Source organism: Capra hircus, chromosome 19 (assembly GCF_001704415.2).
Source record: "Capra hircus breed San Clemente chromosome 19, ASM170441v1, whole genome shotgun sequence".
Taxonomy (NCBI): Eukaryota; Metazoa; Chordata; class Mammalia; order Artiodactyla; family Bovidae; genus Capra; species Capra hircus.
The window spans coordinates 60,984,658-61,003,903 of NC_030826.1; the positions used below are offsets into that span (position 1 = coordinate 60,984,658).

The 19,246-nt window shown below is 59.8% G+C and overlaps 2 protein-coding genes across 3 annotated transcripts in view; one reads left to right on the forward strand and one right to left on the reverse strand.

The window, feature by feature from the left end:
* The window catches only part of WIPI1 (WD repeat domain, phosphoinositide interacting 1), a 28,546-nt gene extending 15,747 nt beyond the window's left edge, over positions 1-12,799 (forward strand). Inside the window, exons 5-13 of the mRNA XM_018063942.1 lie at positions 888-985; positions 1,433-1,525; positions 2,018-2,088; positions 2,777-2,884; positions 6,297-6,461; positions 8,046-8,153; positions 8,862-8,980; positions 9,297-9,397; positions 12,336-12,799. Coding sequence (XP_017919431.1) covers positions 888-985; positions 1,433-1,525; positions 2,018-2,088; positions 2,777-2,884; positions 6,297-6,461; positions 8,046-8,153; positions 8,862-8,980; positions 9,297-9,397; positions 12,336-12,383 — 911 coding nt within the window. The 3' untranslated portion in view covers positions 12,384-12,799. The remainder of the gene's footprint in view (positions 1-887; positions 986-1,432; positions 1,526-2,017; positions 2,089-2,776; positions 2,885-6,296; positions 6,462-8,045; positions 8,154-8,861; positions 8,981-9,296; positions 9,398-12,335) is intronic.
* ARSG (arylsulfatase G) overlaps positions 12,798-19,246 on the reverse strand; it is a 102,763-nt gene continuing 96,314 nt past the window's right edge. Inside the window, exons 12-13 of one of the 2 annotated variants that reach the window (XM_018063936.1) lie at positions 16,791-16,881; positions 12,798-13,727 (exon numbers count right to left, since the gene is read on the reverse strand). In XM_018063936.1, the coding sequence (XP_017919425.1) occupies positions 13,453-13,727; positions 16,791-16,881 (366 nt within the window). In that variant the 3' untranslated portion in view covers positions 12,798-13,452. The remainder of the gene's footprint in view (positions 13,728-16,790; positions 16,882-19,246) is intronic. The other variant, XM_018063938.1, reaches the window with a different exon arrangement.

Below are 19,246 nucleotides of genomic sequence, written 5' to 3' on the forward strand. Positions count from 1 at the left end.
TTCAGTGGTTCGATTGTGTGTTCACGCTTCCAAATATCGTTGAAGCGTCTTAAATCCAAAAGGTCCCCTTTCTTCACTTTGTCGGATGGCTGACACACCGTGTTCACTGCCCTCTAGGGAATTTCCCCTGCTGGGGGGCACTCCCCTCAGCAAGGCAGGACCTTTGCGCAGAAATAATCTCTAAACAGGCCTACCCCGCCACCACCACCCGGGCTCCCCCTTTCCCCGCAGCCTGCCCCTTTGCGGTTATTGTTGCCGGTTAGTCACCGAGTCAAGTCCCGCTCTTTGTGACCCCAAGCCCACCGCCCACCAGGCTCCTCTGTCCACGGGATCCTCCAGGGAAGAACACTGGAGCGGTTGCCATCCCCTCCTCCAGGGGCTCTTCCCCGCCCGGGGACTGGACCCGGGCCTCCTGCTCTGCAGGCTGAGCCGTGTGGGAAATCCCTTCCCAGTAGGAACCTTTATTTCAGTCGGGGGCTTACGCCCGGAGGCCGAGTTGGAAGCGAGGCAGACGTCATGTCAGGGCCCTGGGGCACAGTTCAGAGGGGAGCAGGGAGGGCGCTCTGCCTTCCGACCCCTCAGCTGCGCGTGGACGCGGTCTCCCGTGGGAGCTCAGTGCGCGCGGCCCTTGGAGAAGAGTCACTGCGCGTCCGGGGGCGCGGGGCGGCTCCCTCGCCAGCAGGTGGCGCTGCGGCCCTGCCGCGTGCGGACGGCGGCCCGCGGTCCCTGCCCTCCGCCCGGCCCCCGCCGGGCCCCGGGGAGCCAGCCGACTGGGGGCCGCTCTCCCCGCCCGGCCCTCCGCCCGGCCCCCGCGGACCCAGCCGCTCCGGGGCTGCTCCCCCGCGCGGCCCCGCGCACCCGGCCGCTCACTGGGCTTCCTCCGCCAGGTCTGTGCGCGCTCTCCATCAACCATTCCAATTCCTACGTGGCCTACCCCGGGAGCCCGACCACGGGCGAGATTGTGCTCTACGACGGACACTCCCTGGTAAGTCCGCGCGGCCGCGTGGTCAGCTCCGGCTGAGCGGCGCGCGCGCGGCCCCGGCCGCAGCCCCGGGCGTGCACGGGGCGGTCACGCGCTCTGCGCCCGTCGCCACGCGTCCACGTCGCCACGAGGCAGGCAGACGCGGGTGACGCGTGTCCTGCGGGCCGCGGTGCGGCCTGCGCCGCCTGCGCCTGTGCTGCCCCTGCCCGCCGAGCTCCCCGGAGCCGGGCCCCAGAGGTGCATCAGCCCCACGGCTGGTCACCGTCTCCCCGAGGGCAGGAGAAGGGACAGAAACGCAGCCGCCTCGAAGTAGAACCTAGACCCAGACAGCCCGGCGGAGCCCGGAGAGCCCAGCAAAGGGGGGCGGGCGTCTCGGAAGGAAGGGGGAGGGGCGGGAGGTGGACGGCACCCCCGCGCCCGCCATCGACCCGCCGTCCCTGTCGCCAACAGAAGGCCGTCTGCACCATTGCCGCCCACGAGGGCACGCTGGCCGCCATCGCCTTCAACTCCTCGGGCTCCAGGCTGGCCAGCGCCTCCGAGAAGGTAAGTGCTGCTCACAGCCGTGTCCTTGGGAGCCCCCCTCTGCCAGGGGTGCGGAGGGCCCCAGGCGCCAAGGAGCTGCTGGGGGGGACCGTGGCGCCAGCGCTCGCAACTCACTTCAGAGGGAGGCCCTCGGCCCCTGCGAGTGCCGCCTCATCTATCGTCTCCGCAGACCCAGGGCCTCTGCGTGTAGGACGTGAGCAGCTCTGCCCAGAGCCTCGCGGTCTGACCAAGAACCAGCGTGCCCGTCCTCACAGGCAGATCCGGGTTCTGGGAAGCCACAGCAGACGGATAGAGCAGCCAGCGCCTTGGGCTTAGGTGGGGAGGACAGGGAGACGGAGGGTGTTCAAGTCACCCTCCAAGAGCAGCTTACACGGCACGTGGACAGCCCTCCGTGTTTTCTCTCCGGGGTCAGATGCTCCAGACCAGCCCAGCAAGCTCCCCTCCAAAGGGGCAGGTCTGCAGGAAGAAACGCCCACCTGCTCTCTCTTGCAGGGCACCGTCATCCGGGTGTTTTCTGTTCCCGACGGGCAGAAGCTCTATGAGTTCCGGAGAGGGATGAAAAGGTCTGTGCTCCCTGTGTGTGTTGGCGTGTGCTTAGTCGCTTCAGAAGTGTCCGACTCGACGACGCCAGGGACTGTAGGCCACCAGGCTCCCCTGTCCACGGGACTCTCCAGGCAGCAATACTGGAGTGGGCTGCCACGCCCTCCTCCAGGGGATCTTCCCGACCCGGGGCTTGAACCCGAGTCTCTTGTGTCTCCTGCACTGGCAGGGGGGTTCTTTACTGCTGGGGCCACCTGGGAAGCCCTAAAAACCAGGGTCCAGGCCTGGATTTTAAAGTATGTCTCATTGCTAAACAATGCTGACCATCACGTGAGCCTTCAGCGAGTCAGTCCTTTCATAATTGTCACACCAAGGATCACTGGTGACGGATCACCATGACAAATAGAATAATCATGGAAAAGCTTAAGATACGTTAAGCGTGACCGAAACGTGACCCAGAGACACAGCACATGCTGTGGGGAAGACCGCCCCAGAGGACAAGCCCCACGCAGGGCCCCACGAGCCCCCAGTGCATAAAAATCGCAGTCTGCAGCCATCACGAAGTGAAGCCCAATGCAACCAGGTCCACCTGCGCCCAGACTCTCCGGGATATGTTTAGGTGTCTGTTTTTCTCTGAAGCTGACTTCCAAGCAGGAGGCCGCTTGCCTCGCTCGTTCCCGGGCTCACCCTCCCCCGTGGCTGTGTCTGCAGGTACGTGACCATCAGCTCCCTGGCTTTCAGCATGGACTCGCAGTTCCTCTGCGCCTCCAGCAACACGGAGACCGTGCATATCTTCAAGCTGGAGCATCTCTCCAACAGGTAGGACCGGAAACACCCGGGAGACCAGAGCGGGGCCTACCTGCAGGCCGAGGATCGGGCTCCTCCCGTCAGGCCAGCGGCGGTGTTAAACCAGGATAAAGTGCACAGTCAACGGGATGTGCTTGTGTACATGCAGGCTAAGCCGCTTCCGTTGTGTCCAACTGTGTGTGACCCCATGGGCTGCAGCCCGCCAGGCTCCTCTGTCCATGGGACTCTCCAGGCCAGAATACTGGAGTGGGTTGCCATGCCCTCCTCCAGGGCATCTTCCCGACCCAGGGATCGAACCCACATTAGTGCTACCTGGGCTTGAATTATCCCCAAACCACCCCCTCACCCTTAGTCCATGGAAGAACTGTCTTCCATATATGCAGGCCCTGGTGCCCAAAAGGCTGGGGACTGCTGGACGAGAGGAGCAGGGTCCTGGTCTGACCAGCGCCCCCTGACTTCTCTGCTAAGGCCACTAGCCCGTGTTACTTGCTGTCTCCACCAACGTGGTGAGTGTGTCAGCGGCAGACTCAGGGTGATCCCCGGGGCTCGGGGGCTGCCTCCTGAGCCGCAGCCGCGCTCCCCTGGGCAGGAAACCACAGGCAGGCGAGCTGCTGTGACTGGACGCCCGTGTCCTCGTCTGCAGAGCCTGACGTAACAACAGTCGTGTGTGCGTGTGAAGTCTCTAGCAGGTTCCCTGTAGTGTAGCGCTGGGCTCAGAGGGAAACCAACTAAGCGTTTGCCAGTCTCGTTGTCAGTACCGCGATGCTCAGGCCAGCCTTGTGCTGGAGCCTTGAGTGTGGACCTGCTTCGCCCCTGCTGCACTTTTAAAACTGAAGCTCTGTGGCCGCTCTGCCGCCTGGGCCGCCTCCCCCCCGGCGTCTGCTGCTTTCTGTCTCTCGGTCGCCTTTCGGTCGTCCTGAGCGTATTTCACACTTTGGCGTGATTGTTCCGTTTGTCACGGTGGTCTGTCTTCAGTGACCTTTGGTGTGAGGATTGCAAGAGGATTCACGACCCGCTGAGGGCTCAGGTGCAGAGCGAGCGACGGCACCCACTCTGGTACTGCTGCCTGGAGAATCCCAGGGACGGGGGAGCCTGGTGGGCTGCAGTCCATGGGGTCGCTAGGAGTCAGACACGACTGAGCAACTTAACTTTCACTTTTCACTTTCATGCACTGGAGAAGGAAATGGCAACCCACTCCAGTGTTCTTGCCTGGGGAATCCCAGGGACGGGGGAGCCTGGTGGGCTGCCGTCTGTGGGGTTGCACAGAGTCGGACACGACTGAAGTGACTTAGCAGCAGCAGCAGCAGAGGGCCCAGGTGATGGTCGGCAGCTTTTAGAGATAAGGCATGCTTTCAATAAAGGCACGGACGCTGTTTTTAGATATCACGCCAGTGCACTCTTACCAGGCTGCAAGAGCTCGTGAGCGTCACCATCACACAAGGGAAAAACAAACCAGGTGTGCGACACGCTGTGTTGTGGGGACTGGATCTGAGTTGGCAGCATCCCCATGGTCTGCCTGAGCGCTTCCTCTCCAGCACCTCGCGCCTGCCTGGGCCTCCAGGGCCCGAGGCTGACCCTGGGCAGGGAGAGCCTGTGCTGGGCTGCAGCCCGGGCACGCGTGTCGATGTCAAAGACTTCACGGCGCGGAGCAGCTCACGCTCGCGGCCCACCGTGCAGCGGTCAGGGCGTCTGAAACAGTGTCTGTGTTTCTCGGGCCGCGCTGGGCTCAGTGGCGGCCCAGGGACTCCTCTCTAGCTGCGTCAGGCCTCCCTGCCTCGTCCACCGGGGCGCTGACTCCCGGTGCGTGTCTCTGCATCCAACGCCTCTTCCCACCAGCCCCCCACCCGGATTCTGAGTCAGACCTGCCTCAGGGCCGAGCCTGGGACTCCCCCTAAAGCCTCCTGCTCACTGCAGCCCCAGAGACCCCATTACGAGAGAGCACCTACCCTGCGCCCGCCCCGCGGTGTGGCTGCTTCAGTCCTCCGAGCAGGCGACCCGAAGGCCCCGCCTCCCGGGGAGGAGCACCCCGGCCGTGCTCCCAGTGGCCCCCGGCTGGGCGTCCCCGCGGACGCGCTCACGTCTTCTCTCCGCAAGTCTGTGCTGCGGAGCCTCAGATGCGGGGCCTGGGTGCAGCCAGGGCCCCTGTAGACCCCAGCCCCTCGGCGCGGAGCCCCAGGGACCGCAGGCCTGTCCGCGAAGCCAGGACCCTGGGAGGACACGGGCCTGGGAGCACTCGGCGCCTGCGGACGAGACCCCGTGGCCAGGGGATGTCCAGGTGGTGACGGCGAGAAGCAAACCCCAGGGCCCTGAGCTGGGGCCGCTTCCCCGACTGTCCGTGTCCCCACTGTCTGTCCCGCGTCCCCCCGGTCTGCCCCACGTCCCGCCCCCGTCTGCCCCATGCCCTCCCCCGTCTGTCCTGCGTCCGTCCCCCGTCTGCCCCACGTCTCCCCGCCCAGTCCGCCCCGCATCCCGCCCCCGTCTGTCCTGCGTACATCCATCCGTTTGGCATGCCCCCAGTCTGCCCCACATCCCGCCCCCGTCCGTCCCGCGTCCACCCGGTCCGCCCCGCCCCCATCTGTCCCACGGCCCCCAACCCATCCCGCGGCCCCCAATCCGTTCCTCGTCCCCAATCCGTCCCGCGTCCACCCATCCGCCCCACATCTCCCCCCCACCATCCGCCCCACGTCCTCCCCACATCTTCCCCCCAAGTCCCCCCCAAGTCCGCCCCGCGTCCCGCCCCCGTCTGCCCCGCGTCCCCCCGTCCGTCCCGTGTCCCCTTGTCGGTCCTGCAGCCTCAGCGGGTTGCCCCGGGTGTGCGTCTGTCCTGCCCAGCACTGAGGCAGGTGTGCGTCACATCCACCGCCAGCTCACCGGCGGAGCCGCCCCATCCCCCACCCTCCTGTCTGGCAGAGACCCTGGGATGGGGCGCAGGTGGCGGCTGCAGGGGGCGCAGCAGGCCCCGTGGACTCCCCCACCTGTGAGCATCCTGGCGCCCACCCAGGTGGCTCGGGACAGTAACGCGACACCGCGCAGGCCTCTGGCCCCCGGGGTTCACTGCCCACACAGTCTGGCCTCGAGGTCTGACTCTTGAGATCGGCCTGTTCTTTTCTGGGTGAGCCCAGAACAGGCCTGGACTTGTTACAGCGGCCAGGGACCGACTCCTTCTCCCTCTCCCCAGCCCCCCTCCCAGCAGCCTAGAAATCAGAGCCATCATCAGTTTCCATCTCCTGAATGGAGAGAGGCTGAGGCGCCTGGAGCCACTCCCCGGAACACACGAGCCCTCGGGGCACGGCCAGAAGGGCACGTCCCCAGCCATCGTGGGCAGAATGTCACAGCAGGGCACGGGCCCTTCCCGGTCGGAGGCCGCGGGTGTTGGACGGCCGCGGGGGGTCTCGGTCTCACTCTCGCTCGCCTTGCTCCCCAGCCGACCCGAGGAGCCCTCAACTTGGACCGGCTATGTGGGGAAGATGTTCCTGGCTGCATCCAACTACCTCCCCACCCAGGTGTCCGACATGATGAACCAGGACAGGGCCTTTGCCACCGGGCGTCTGGGCTTCTCCGGCCACAGGAACATCTGCACCCTTGCCACGTAAGTCCAGCCCCTCCACCCCACCCCTGCCCCCGCCAGGCAGAAACCCTCACTGATTCATTTCCCAGAGTGTGGGGTGCCCCAAACATGCAAACGTGTTTAAGGGAAAGCGAGAGAAGGGAGCCAGGAAGGGCAAGTAAAGGCAGACCCGTCCCTCCACTCCACCTCACGACCTTGCCATCCAAACCACCCCCCATCAGCCAGTGTCTGTCTGGTTGGTCTCTTCTCCTCGGGGGCAGCTGCAAGCCAGCACAGAAGTTTCAAACTCCTCATTCCAGTGATACTGTCTTGAAGACGGTTCCCATTTCTATGGGTTTATGTAAAAAAGCTCTAGTTCCAAAGTCCAGGTCCAAACTCCTGTGGGGTGGACAGACGTCTTATCTAAGACCTTTAAGCGTGACTGTTAAAGCTGAACATTGGAAAGATTTTTGTAAAACTAGCCCATCAATAACCTCAGATATACAGACGACATCACTCTTATGGCAGAAAGTGAAGAGGAACTAAAAAGCCTCTTGATGAAAGTCAAAGAGGAGAGTGAAAAAGTTGGCTTAAAGCTCAACATTCAGAAAACGAAGATTATGGCATCTGGTCCCATAACTTCATGGGAAATAGATGGGGAAATGGGAAACAGTGGCTGACTTTATTTTCTGGGCTCCAAAATCACTGCAGATGGTGATTACAGCCATGAAATTAAAAGATGCTTACTCCTTGGAAGGAAAGTTATGACAAACCTAGACAGCATATTCAAAAGCAGAGACATTACTTTGCCAACAAAGGTCCGTGTAGACAAGGCTATGGTTTTTCTAGTGGTCATGTATGGATGTGAGAGTTGGACTGTGAAGAAAGCTGAGCGCCGAAGAATTGATGCTTTTGAACTGTGGTGTTGGAGAAGACTCTTGAGAGTCCCTTGGACTGCAAGGAGATCCAACCAGTCCATCCTAAAGGAGATCAGTCCTGGGTGTTCATTGGAAGGACAGATGCTGAAGCTGAAACTCCAAAACTTTGGCCACCGCACGCAAAGAGTTGACTCACTGGAAAAGACTCTGATGCTGGGAGGGATTGTGGGCAGGAGGAGAAGGGGACGACAGAGGATGAGACGGCTGGATGGCATCACCGACTGGATGGACATGAGTTTGAGTAAATTCCGGGAGTTGGTGATGGACAGGGAAGCCTGGCATGCTGCAATTCATGGGGTCGCAAAGAATCGGACACGACTGAGCGACTGAATTGAACTGAACTGAACTGAGCCCTTGTCGCTCGGGGCCAGTTTACCCCACCCCCCACCGCCCCCCCACCGCCCCCCCACCGCCCACGACGTTTCCTTCGCTGTTAAAGGCAGAGGCAGCACCCCACTCGGCCTGCTGTGCAGGGTCAGGTTCGACCTTTGTCTCATCCACACAATTACATTCAAAGACAAGCCGGCAAGGACAGCTCCAGCAACCCAGGCTCCGGGCCGGCGGGCCTCTGGCGTGTGGAGGGCGGGACCGGGCGCTGGTGGGGGGCGGCGAGAGGGGGGGCTTGGCCCCTGGAAACGCCTGAGCCCACACATGCACGGGCACTGCAGCGCGTCTTCTCGGCCCTCAGGATCCAGAAGCTGCCGCGGCTCCTGGTCGTCTCATCCAGTGGGCACCTTTACGTCTACAACCTGGACCCTCAGGACGGAGGAGACTGTGTCCTAATCAAGACCCACAGGTGAAGAGGCCAGTTGTCAGAAAGCCGGGCTTTCAGGACTCGCTGTCTCGTCCCCTGAGCCCAGAGCAGGGGGGGCCCCTGGTGCTGGGGGTGCGAGGTGCGGGGTGCGTGGGGGGCCGCTGGGGTGTGGGGGCGGGGCCCCGGGGTGCGGGAGGGCACTCGGGTGTAAGGTGCGGGTGTGAGGGGTGCGAGGGGACACAGGGGTGCGGGGGTGCGGGTGCAGAGGGGGGCCAGAATGCTGCGGGCGCCGGGGTGCGGGGCCCCTTGGTGCGCGGGGGGGTGTCCCGGGGTACGGGGATGGTGCTGGGGTGCGAGGGCCCGCTGGGCGCCGGGCTCCCTTGACTCAGCAGCACGCATGCCGGGCTATCCCTGCCGGCCCCTCTTTCCCCGGAGTCCCTGGGACGTGTTTGCCAAACTGAACGGAGACCTCTCCTGCCGTCTGCGGGCAGGACGCCCCTCGCTTGGGCCCCCTGGAGAGCCGGCCTGCGCATCCCCGCCTGGTGCGCACAGGTGGGCGCAGGTTCCGGAACCAGGGCTGGGACGTTCGCGACTGACCCGGCCGGCGGAGGGTGTGCTGGTCTGGGGAACTGACGGGGGGCTGCGCCTGAACCCGGGGCCAGGCCCGGCCTCCCCCACTCTTCCTCGGGAGGTGTCCTGGGCGGGAGGTGACCTCTCGTCTCTCCCTGCCCCCTCCATCACTGCCGGTAGCTTGCTTGGCTCAGGAACCAGCGAAGAGAATAAAGAAAACGACCTCAGACCGCCCTTACCTCAGTCTTACGCCGCGACGGTAGCCAGACCGAGCGCGTCCGCAGCCTCCACCGTGCCGGGTGAGCGGGCCGCGGGGCCTGGGTGGTTGCGGGGCCTGGGTGGTCACGGTGCCGGGTGGGCGGACCCGGGGGCCTGGGTGGTCACCGTGCCGGGTGGGCAGGCCCTCGGGGGCCTGGGTGGTCACCGTGCCACCCGGGCCTGCGGGGGCCTGGGTGGTCACGGTGCCGGGTGGGCGGACCCGGGGGCCTGGGTGGTCACGGTGCCGGGTGGGCGGGCCCGGGGGCCTGGGTGGTCACGGTGCCGGGTGGGTGGGCCCGAGACCTAGGCCTGAGATCAGCGCCCCCAGCGTCTCTCACGCCTCACTGCCTTCTGCAGGTTACTCCGAGGACGGCGGGGCGCTCCGCGGGGAGGTCATTCCCGAACACGAGTTTGCAACGGGACCGATTTGTCTGGACGACGAGAATGAGTTCCCTCCTGTGAGCACTGGGCTCCCCTGGAGCTGGGTCCCTGCGCCTGGACGCGCCCTCCCCTCCGCCCGGGCGGAGCCTCTTCCCCGTTGTCTGCTCCGCACCACCTAATCCTGCCGGGACACCCGGGAGGCCAGCGGGGTTTAGCGTGTGGTGGGCCTCCACTCAAACCAGCCCACCCGCCTGTTAGGATGGCGCGTTCTGTCCCAGGCGGTCTTGCGGCCTCCCCCGTTCAGAGACCAGGCCTCAGTTCCGCTTCTTTAGCGGTGTCTTCGCAGCTCACAGAGGAGGAACCTGCCCGTGTAAACACCTTTTCCCTGGGCGCCTCATGTCCTAGCACCCTCGTGCTAAAGGTGACGCTCTGACAGCGCTGGGCCCTCAGCCCCTCCTCTCTGACAGACCCTGAAGAGCCACCTGTCAGCTGGGACCTCCCCCACCCCCGGCCCCTCTAGCCCAGCCACCCCCATCCCCTGCTTCAGCCCTGTGGGCAGCGGGGGTACCCCAGGCTGGGCTGGGCGCTGGGCAGGGGTCCTTCTCACATCTTGGGAGACGAGAAGCTTGTGCCCCTGGTTCTGAGCCTTCAAGCTTCTGTTCGGGGCAGCAGAGAGCCCCTCTTATGAGCTTTAGTTAGAGAGCAGCCCGGACGGTCAGCTTGGAATCATCTCGAAATGGAAGCAGTGTTTAGGCCTAAACGTGGGGGGCTCCCTGACCGTCCCTCCTGGAGGCAGAGAGGGGCAGCCACTGGGGCACAGGTCTTGGGGGCCAGTGTTTCCTCTCAGTGCTGATTTCATGCCAGGTGGATTCCATTTGCGAGAGGATGGAGGGCGGGTCTGGCTTCTCTCTTGCATAGATCTGTAGGACAGTCTACGCAGAGGAAAGAAAGGGAGGGGGCCTCCCTGGTGGTCCAGTGGTTAAGATTCCACGCTTCTCACACAGGGGTGCAGGTATGATCTCTGGTCGAGGAATTAAGATCTCATATGCCACATGTTACAGCCAAAAAAATACAAAACAAAAAGCTGCCATGGGCCCTTCGTGCAGGGGCTGAAAGGCCACATTCGTCATTTCCCAAAAGGCTCCACGGGGTGCTGCGTGAGACGGACATTTTTGGCTTTTTATAGATCGTCACACACAGTGCCAGCAAGTGAAGCTGACATTTCAGGGCCAGAAAGCAGTCATCGTTAAAACTGTGCATTTAAAAACATTTGTAGGCTCAATGCCTCCCAGTAGGGCAGTTGTTTTGCTTTGGGGGTTCTCTCGCCCCTCTTAACTACAGAGGGAGCTTTTCTGTTCCCCAAAACTTGGCATCTGGGTCCTAAAGTTGCATCCTTGGAACCCAGAGCAGGTCAGACGCAGTGGCTTATGGGACCTTCCTACCCATCATCAGCAGTTGTAAAAGTCTGGGGCTGCTCTAAAAGATGACTGGATTGTGAGACTCTCCACTGTAACCAGAGCAGACCTGGAGACCTCTTATATTTACAGAACCGGATTACCCTGGGTATTGGCATTCAGAGGTGATCTCTTGCTAAAGAAAACCTGTATCAAATTAAAAGTACCCCATGTTATTTGGTGTACCTGTTATTTGGTACATCATTTGGAGTAAAAAACAAAAAACTGGAGATGCTTGAGAATTAGCGACAAAATGGGAGGCCTGTCTGCTTAGGCCATGCCAGGGAGCCCGGGAGGAGCCAGTCGTCCCGTCTCCCGCGTCAGGACCAGATGAGTGGAAGCTGCTTTAAACTGCATGGAGGCCTCTTATTTATACACGAGTGGGAGTGTCCGTCACCGAAGGAGGTTCCCTGGAATGCTCGTCAGGCCCTAGTGATTTTGAAGCAGCCCCAAAATTGTACAGAGACAGCGGGAGGACTTGCAGGGGCCATTGGACCCCAGCCCTGCCCTGAGGCTGCAGGCACAGCAGCAGGTAATGAGCGGGCGGGTCAGAGGCCTGGTACGTTCTCATGAGAGGGACTGTCTCAGTCACGCCCTTGCTGGCTGTGATCATCCCCGGAGAGTCTAGACACTTCTCTCTCTGCCTGTCCTGAAGTGCCAGGCCCGTTACAAACACCGGCCCAGAAGTCTCCCTCTACCCACATTCCTAAAGGTGCTCCGGGATCCTGACGCATCCTGGGGTCTTAGTAGCTCACAGACAGGAGCGGAGGTTTATGCGGATAATCCCGAGGGGTCCCTGTATAGTCACTGCTGATCTTCCTCTTCAAACACACTGACACTTGGCTGGGTACCATCCCGATTCCCTCCTTGGGATTTACTTTGCTCTGAGCACAGTGAGAGAAAGGCGGACCGACCATTTCCGGTCCCTCGGAAAGACGCTGTATTCGGGAAGGGAGCAGCTTTGGGTCAGTAACAAGTCGCCCTTGGTGAGTCTGTGTATTTTCTGACGTTCGTCTTACTCTTGGGAGCAGGAGTGAAGGAATTGGGACCAAGGGTGTTTACTGACTTTTTCACAGTGACTTAGCAGTCTGTGTTTACAAGATGAGCCTTTAAGGAAAATACACATATACATGTCAATATGCATATATATTTTGGGCTTCCCTGGTAGCTCAGACAGTAAAAAAAAAATCGGCTTGCAGTGCAGGAGACCTGCTTCGATCCCTGGGTTGGAAAGATCCCGTGGGGGAGGAAATGGCAACCCACTCCAGTGTTCTTGCCTGGAGAATCCCATGGACAGAGGGGCCTGGTGGGCTGCAGTCTGTGGGGTCGCAAAGAGTCAGAGAAAACCGAACATGCACACACACATATGTATTTTTTACAAATAGTATTTTCTGCACCTAAAGAAGACAGGTGACCCCTGTGGCCACACGCAAGTGTCGGTCTGTGGACTGACAGATGGGGAACCTCCACCAGCCCCGTGTGGACACTGACCCGCCGGCACACCGCCCACCTGCCAGCACCCCCCAGAAAGGGTAAGGCCGCTGTGTTTTGATTTCGGCAGATCACTTCGTGCCGTGGAGATCAGCAGGACAAAGCCACACCGTCGTGACGGGCAGCAGGGCCGCCCGGGTCAGGTGGTTCTGGAGCAGACGAGGAAGATGGACAGGCAGGCGGCTGAGTGAGCAGCGGGGGGGGGGACAGAAGCCCCGGGACGCGGTTCTCAGCCGGTGGGCGCGGGGGCCGGCACAGATCCACGGCCTGCCCTGGAAAGTGTGTCCCAGCTGCAGCGTCCACGGGAACGAACCGTATCCATCGACAACCCGGATTTTACATTAACGAGGGCATCCTTTTGAACATGTATGCTGTGTATAAAACGTACCTATAGGAACACCTCTCGGAACTGTATTCCGTCTATGTGACTCAGGCTGTTGTGGCCAGGCAAAAGGTGTTTGCAGTGATCGCAATAAACCATTCATGACCTTTCAGTCCCATCTAGGACACTAATAATAAAATCATGCCAATGCACGTTTGAGGCTTTAAAATTTTAATTTGTGGTTTGAGGAGGCAGGAAGAATTCCTAAAATCTACAGAGTACAGACATTTGCCTGTGGAAGGGATGGAGGGAGGTGGGGAGGCTTCTGTGGCTCTTCCGCTCAGAGACAAGCGGACCTACGTCAGGTGTCCACCCTGCCCCAGCATCCCTAGGGGAGCCTCCCGGCCGCGGAGCATCTCCGGTCGCACCCGGCTGCTTGGTCGCAATCAGCACGGTCACAAGCTCCCAGGTGGCCTGCGGGCGCAGGAAAGGCCGGGCGGGGCTGCTCCAGACGCCAGAGGGCACGGGCCTCCGATCAAAGGACCAGCAAAACTGGGTACGTTTAAAAAAAGAAAAAGGAACTGCAGCGTGTTGTGCGCTGCTCGGGGTCACGTCCTGCTCCAGGCAGGCATCTTCACGTCTCTCCTGGTCTCCTTCAGCGTCATTCTGCGAGTCCGGTTACATAATCGCCCAAGTTCAGAGGCTGGTCTGACTCCTGACTCGCTGCCTTTGCTCACAGCGCGGGCGCGGCGCGCTCTCAGACGGGGACGCAGAGCGGTGACCGCGGAACAGCTCGGGGCCTCGTCTTCGGAGCGCGCGGGGCCGCGGCGGGGGCAAGCGCCCGCGTCCTGGCTCGGTGTGTCCCTCACGCGGCCCGGCAGCGGCAGGCGGGGCGCCGGGGGTCGCAGCAGGGCCGCACGGAAGGGTCCTGGCTGTAATCCGCCCGCGAGACGCGGTCGCGGGCGATGTCGGCGAGGACGCCGGCGAGAGCCGCCGCCACCCTGGGCAGCACCGCCCGGTACTCGGCGCCGCCCTGGTCCAGGGGCGCGGCCTCCGCGCGGTCAGCTTCCAGGTCGAAGATGAGGGGGCGCTCGTGGTGCCGCTCGGGGCCGACGCTCCCGTCGCAGGCTCGGGCTCCGCCTGGGGAGGGGACGGCAGAGACCCCGTCAACCCAGCGTCGGCCCGAGGTGTGCAGAGCATCCCGACGAATTCTAAGTGCTAACTGGAGTGAGCCCAGAACGGGCGTGCAGCGCAGAGACCGGTTTCCCCACACAAGTCTGAAGGGCTCAGCAAGGAAGGGTCGTGGAGCTCACAGTGTGAATGCTATTAAGCTAGACAGGCCTGATAAACACTTCGTGTTTTCCACTGAAGCCCTTAAATGTTCATGCTAGGAGCGAAGACTGTGTCCCAGGATGGAGACATTTACCTAAGGACAGGGAGGCCAGGCGTGCTGCGATTCATGGGGTCACAGAGTCGGACACGACTGAGCGACTGAACTGAACTGAACTGAAGGACAAAATTCAACAGACTCCAGTTCTAACAAAGTATAAAAGCCAGCCTCCTCAAGTTTAAGGAGATTAGGTGGTAATTAACAGCCCGTGGGGGGGCTACCCTGGTGGCTCAGTGTAAAGAATCCCCTTTCCAATGCACAAGACTCGGATTTGATCCCTGGGTGGGAAGATTCTCCGGAGAAGGCAATGGCAGCCCAGTCCAGTATTCTTGCTTGGAGAACCCCATGGACCGGGAATCCTGGTGGGCTAAGTCCATGGGCTCACAGAAGAGACTCACACATGACAATGCCTAAACAGCAACCTAGTTCACCGAAAAATCTAAAATTGCGTCCTCATCACAGGACACACATGTCTTTCTCTAGCCTAATGTAGCACCCACTCCAGGGCTCTTGCCTGGAAAATCCCATGGACAGAGGAGCCTGGTGGGCTGCAGTCCATGGGGTCGCTAGGGGTCGGACACGACTGAGCGACTTCACTTTGACTTTTCACTTTCTTGCATTGGAGAAGGAAATGGCAACCCACTCCAGTGTTCTTGCCTGGAGAATCCCAGGGACGGGGGAGACTCGTGGGCTGCCGTCTGTGGGGTCGCACAGAGTCGGACACGACTGAAGCAACGTAGCAGCAGCAGCAGTCTAATGTAGCAGGTGTCAATTCATCTCATCGCAAAGCAGGTTTAAGTCATCCGGACGCAGAGTTTCAAGGATGGGAGGTGAGAGAAGGAATCAGAGCTCCCTCACCCATCTGCTGACGTCTCCCTTCTCCGTGTGCTAACTCTCCTGGGAGCCGGGTGACTGTAGAGAGGAGCAGGCCTCCCCTGGGTGTCATAATTCCTTTCGGATTGTGATCGTTTCCAACAGGCTTATTACGTCGTGTGACCCCGGCATTGTGGTGCCAAGGGCTTTCTGGCTGGGTTACGACTTCTGAAATTAACTCAGCCTGCAGAAACCATACCTCTTCGATAGAGTAATGTAAGGGCTGTAATCTAGAGCTTCCCATCTGAAAGCATAACAAACATCTGACTGGTTTGCATTTTAGGTCTCGGAGGGTCGTACATCCCTGTGGCAGTTTTAATATTTCTCAAGTGATGAACTCAAAAGAACCGGTTTTGCTTTTATGACACATTTTCTTTGGGGTCACTTATTCATGCTCAAGGCAAATAATGTTTGTTCTTCATTATATAATTCTTTGGAAAGCTCTAACCTCAAATAACTGAATCAAACTGGAATCCATATCAGATCCCAGATTTGAAAGGGCATTTTTTTTTTTTTTTGCATGGGGTGGGGAGAGGTCTTGTTTTTCATTCATTACAAAAAAGTGTTAGTGTTCCTACCAGATCCAGGATTCTGTGCGAGGCACATCAAGAGGACAGAGATGAAAGAGCTCACAGAGCTGAGTCTGTGCTTAGACGGTCAGCAGCATCCAACTCCTTGAGACCCCATGGACTGTAACCCGAGTGAATTGCCATTTCCTCCTCCAGGGATGTTCCTGGTCCAGGATCAAACCCGTGATTCCTCCGTCTCCGGCATTGGCAGGCAGGTTCCTTACCACCAGCACCCCTGGCCGTTGAGTTTAGAGGGCTTAAAACTATTAGGAGGGATAAAAGATGTACTTGAATAACTGGCGCAGATGGTAAAATGTGGTGAATATCAGAGTTCTCCACATCCTACCAGTTGGGAAGATGAAAAGGCATTCTGCCATCCAGGTGGCCTTAAACGCTGAGAGGGATTTTAACCTGGAGGCCAAGGAGGGTCATTGCTCTTGGGAACTAAGACTAGACAAGCACGGGACGGGCTTCCCTGGTGGTCTGGTGGATAAGAATCCGCCTGCCAATGCAGGGGACGCAGGTCTGGTCCCTGGTCCGCGAGGATCCCACCTGCTGCGAGGCAAACAAGACCGTGTCCACAGTTACGGAAGCCCCTGTGCCCTAGAGCCTGCGCTCCGGAACAAGAGACGCCGTCACGGTGAGAAGCCCAGCACCGCAGCGAACAGCAGCCCCTGCTCGCCGCAGCTTCGAACCACCACGCACGCAGTGAGGACCCAGCACGGCCACAGATAAATAAAACTTTCTAAAACAGAAATGAAATATAGGACGTCCCTGGTGGCCCAGGGGTTAAGACTCTTTGCTTCCACTAAAAGGGGCGCGGGTTTGATCCCCCGCTGGGGAACTAAGACCCCCATGCTCTGCAGCCAGAAAAAAAAGAGTGCAGGGACCCAGGATGGAGGGAATTTGAATTCAGTTGGAAGCAAGAAGCCACTGGAAGATTTTAAGATCGGGTACCAGGTTTCTAAAATACGTTAACATTTAAGACACCCACAGGGTGAGCCAAGAAGCAGGAAACCTCAGTTTGCTAAACAACTACTTTCTCAGTCTCTTGTCAGGCAAATTACACTTTAAAGTCTCTGCAAGCCTCCAATGAACATTCAGTCACATGGGCCCGGCAAGTAGAACCATGGGGTGAAGCGTTTTTTCGCGGGAGAAAGGGCAGTGTAGACACGCTGGGCCAGCTCCGAGCTGGCTGGGGAGCTCGGGGAAGAGTGGAAAGACCTTGTTCGTGTATTGGTGGGTGTGGCGGGGCCCCTGGGACCGGATCTGGGGGCGACGCCGTCAGAGATGCCGCCGCGTCCCTGAAGGAGGGCACGCGCCCTCGCCGTGAGGCCTGAGCGGGGGTCCGCAGGGCACCCCCCCACTCACCGGTGACGTAGAAGGCCTTGTACTGCTCCAGGCGGATGGTCTGAAGCGCTCCGTCCTCTCCGGCAGCCCCGCTGTTGGGGTGGAACAGCACCTAGGGAAGGGGACAAGGCTTCCTGGTGAAGCGCCCGACACCCTCCCTGGACAGCAGGAGCGTCCTTGTCGTGGTCCCTGCTCCCCATCACCGCCGAGCCCACCCCGCCCCAAACGCGGCAGACACAGGCCTCCGGTCCACACGGCCTGTTCCTGGGAGCCTAAGCGGGCGGCGCGTCTCCCGGTCAGTTCATCCGAGTGGGTCACAGGTCTGGCTGGATTCCAAGCCTAGAACTAGCCTGGTCATCCGCAGGGTCTGGTGCAAAATGAGGATGAGACAAACCTTGTCCCCAAATCAAGAATTTCAACGGTCAGCACAAGGGGTTATGTTCATTATCCTGTGATAAACCCTGGTGGAGAAGAATATGGAAATAACGTACGCGTATGTATGACTGGGTTGCTTTGCTATGCAGTAGAGATTAACACAGCGTTGTAACCAACTCTACTTCAGCATTTATGATTTCATTTTTATTTACTATTTGGTTGCCCCAGGTCTTAGCTGGGGCACGTGGGATCCAGTTCCCTGACCAGCGATCAAACCCGGGCCCCTGTACTGGGCGCAGAGTCTTAGCCACTGCTCCACCAGGGGAGTCCCCTAAAATAAAATCTTAAGAATAACTATTTTATTTTACTTACTACCCCCGGTCCCCAAATTACAGTTTTCAAGGTGGCCAGGGCATGCCAGGGGCATGGGTTCGATCCCTGGGGCAGGGTTGTGGGGGGTCTTAATCCTACAGGCCACAGGGTATGGTTCCCCCTACCCTGCCAAAAAAAAAAAAAAGAAAAAAGAATCGCCCTCCAGAATGGAGAGACTCAGAGTGGAGTTCAGCGTTCCCAAGGGCAAGGTCTGGTAGGAAATAAATGACCAGCATCCTTGGAAAGCTGGGGTTTTGGGCTGGAAGCGTGAGACCGCCCTGCTATGAATCATGACTGATATATATCACTGGAAAGGCGCTTATGTGATTCAAAGTTTCCATGGAGCTAAAAAAAAAATGAGAAACATCTGTTGGAGCGGTAAACAGCTGTCCCCCCGAGTTTCCCGGCCCTGAGTGGCTGCCAGCGAGGGTGGGCCCCCCCAACACCTGCTGCTTCCGAGCTCTCGTGACAGCGCCCATGATCCTGGCGGCGTGATGACAGCAGGCCCCGTCCAAACAGGAAGAGGATCATAACTCAGAACCCTCACCCCTTCCAGCCCAAGGAAGCCAAGCCTCTCACCGCAGGAGGCTGTGTTGTTTCCTTCTGGAGAGGACAGGAAGTGTGGGGGGGCGGGGGGCGCTTGGAAAACCTATTGTCAGCTGAGCTGCAACGTTACTCAGACACCCAGGAGACGGGAGCCCTGGTCTGCGGGTTAGAATCCTTGACACCGTGTGACTCTCAGTAACAGAAGCTCCGCACGGGCGGACTGCCGTGGGCAGGATGTTTACTCACGTTGCCAGGCACCGCTTCCGAAATCCAAGAGGAAGCAGGGTGGCTCCCCCTCAAGCCCGCGGATGGGTTTGGAGAACTCTGTATGTGCCCTGCTCTCCCCTCTGAGCCGACCGACCAAGGCGTTCTTGTTTATATCAACAGAGGAAGGAGGCTGGCGAATTTACACACGAATCACAGCTGGAGACATTTCCTCCCCAGGGGACACGCAGTCCGAATTTCAAAGATAACTTTATCTTCTGCAAACACATGCATCTTCTTGGTGGCTTTTCTTACCTGTTAGCTTTATTCTATCCAATCGCCGTTTTTCAAGCAGGAGGCACCTCCTTACTTTAAGCCCTGGAGGCCGGTGCCTAGGTGAGATCCTCAGAAAGCCAGGAGAGCTCCCAGGCCTTCGGGTGCGGGCGCGCAGACCCCCATCTCCAAAAGTGGTCAGCCTTGTGCCAGCCGCTCTGGACAGCATCTCTGACCACTAGGGGCCTCTCTTCTCCTTAAGAGAGGTGATCGGTGGTCCAGAGACTAAGGACTTAACTGCTTTTCCGACGTGTGGTCTCCAGGGATGGCTGCGCATTGTGTGACCACACGGCCCCAGGTTGGTCAGGGCAGAGCAGGTGCAGTGCTGTTACGGAAGCTTTCCGTTGGCTGACAGTTCTCGGGCTTGGACGTGTCAGCCTGGGGCGGGGATAGGACGTGACCAGCCACGGTGCCACAGCCTGCAGCTGCCAGCCGGGAGCCAGGCAAGCCCTGAGTGGGACCTGTGTGCCCCCCTGCCCGCCCCCTCCCTGCTCCCCCTCTCCACTCCCCCCACCCCCCGCTGCGGCTGCCCTCGGTGCCTGGACACAGACCCCCCCCGGACTGCAGGGTGTGCAGGAACGCACAGCACAGAGTCAGCAGCCGTGGTTTTGAACATCACAGACAAGACGGCCCTGGCTGTCTGCGAG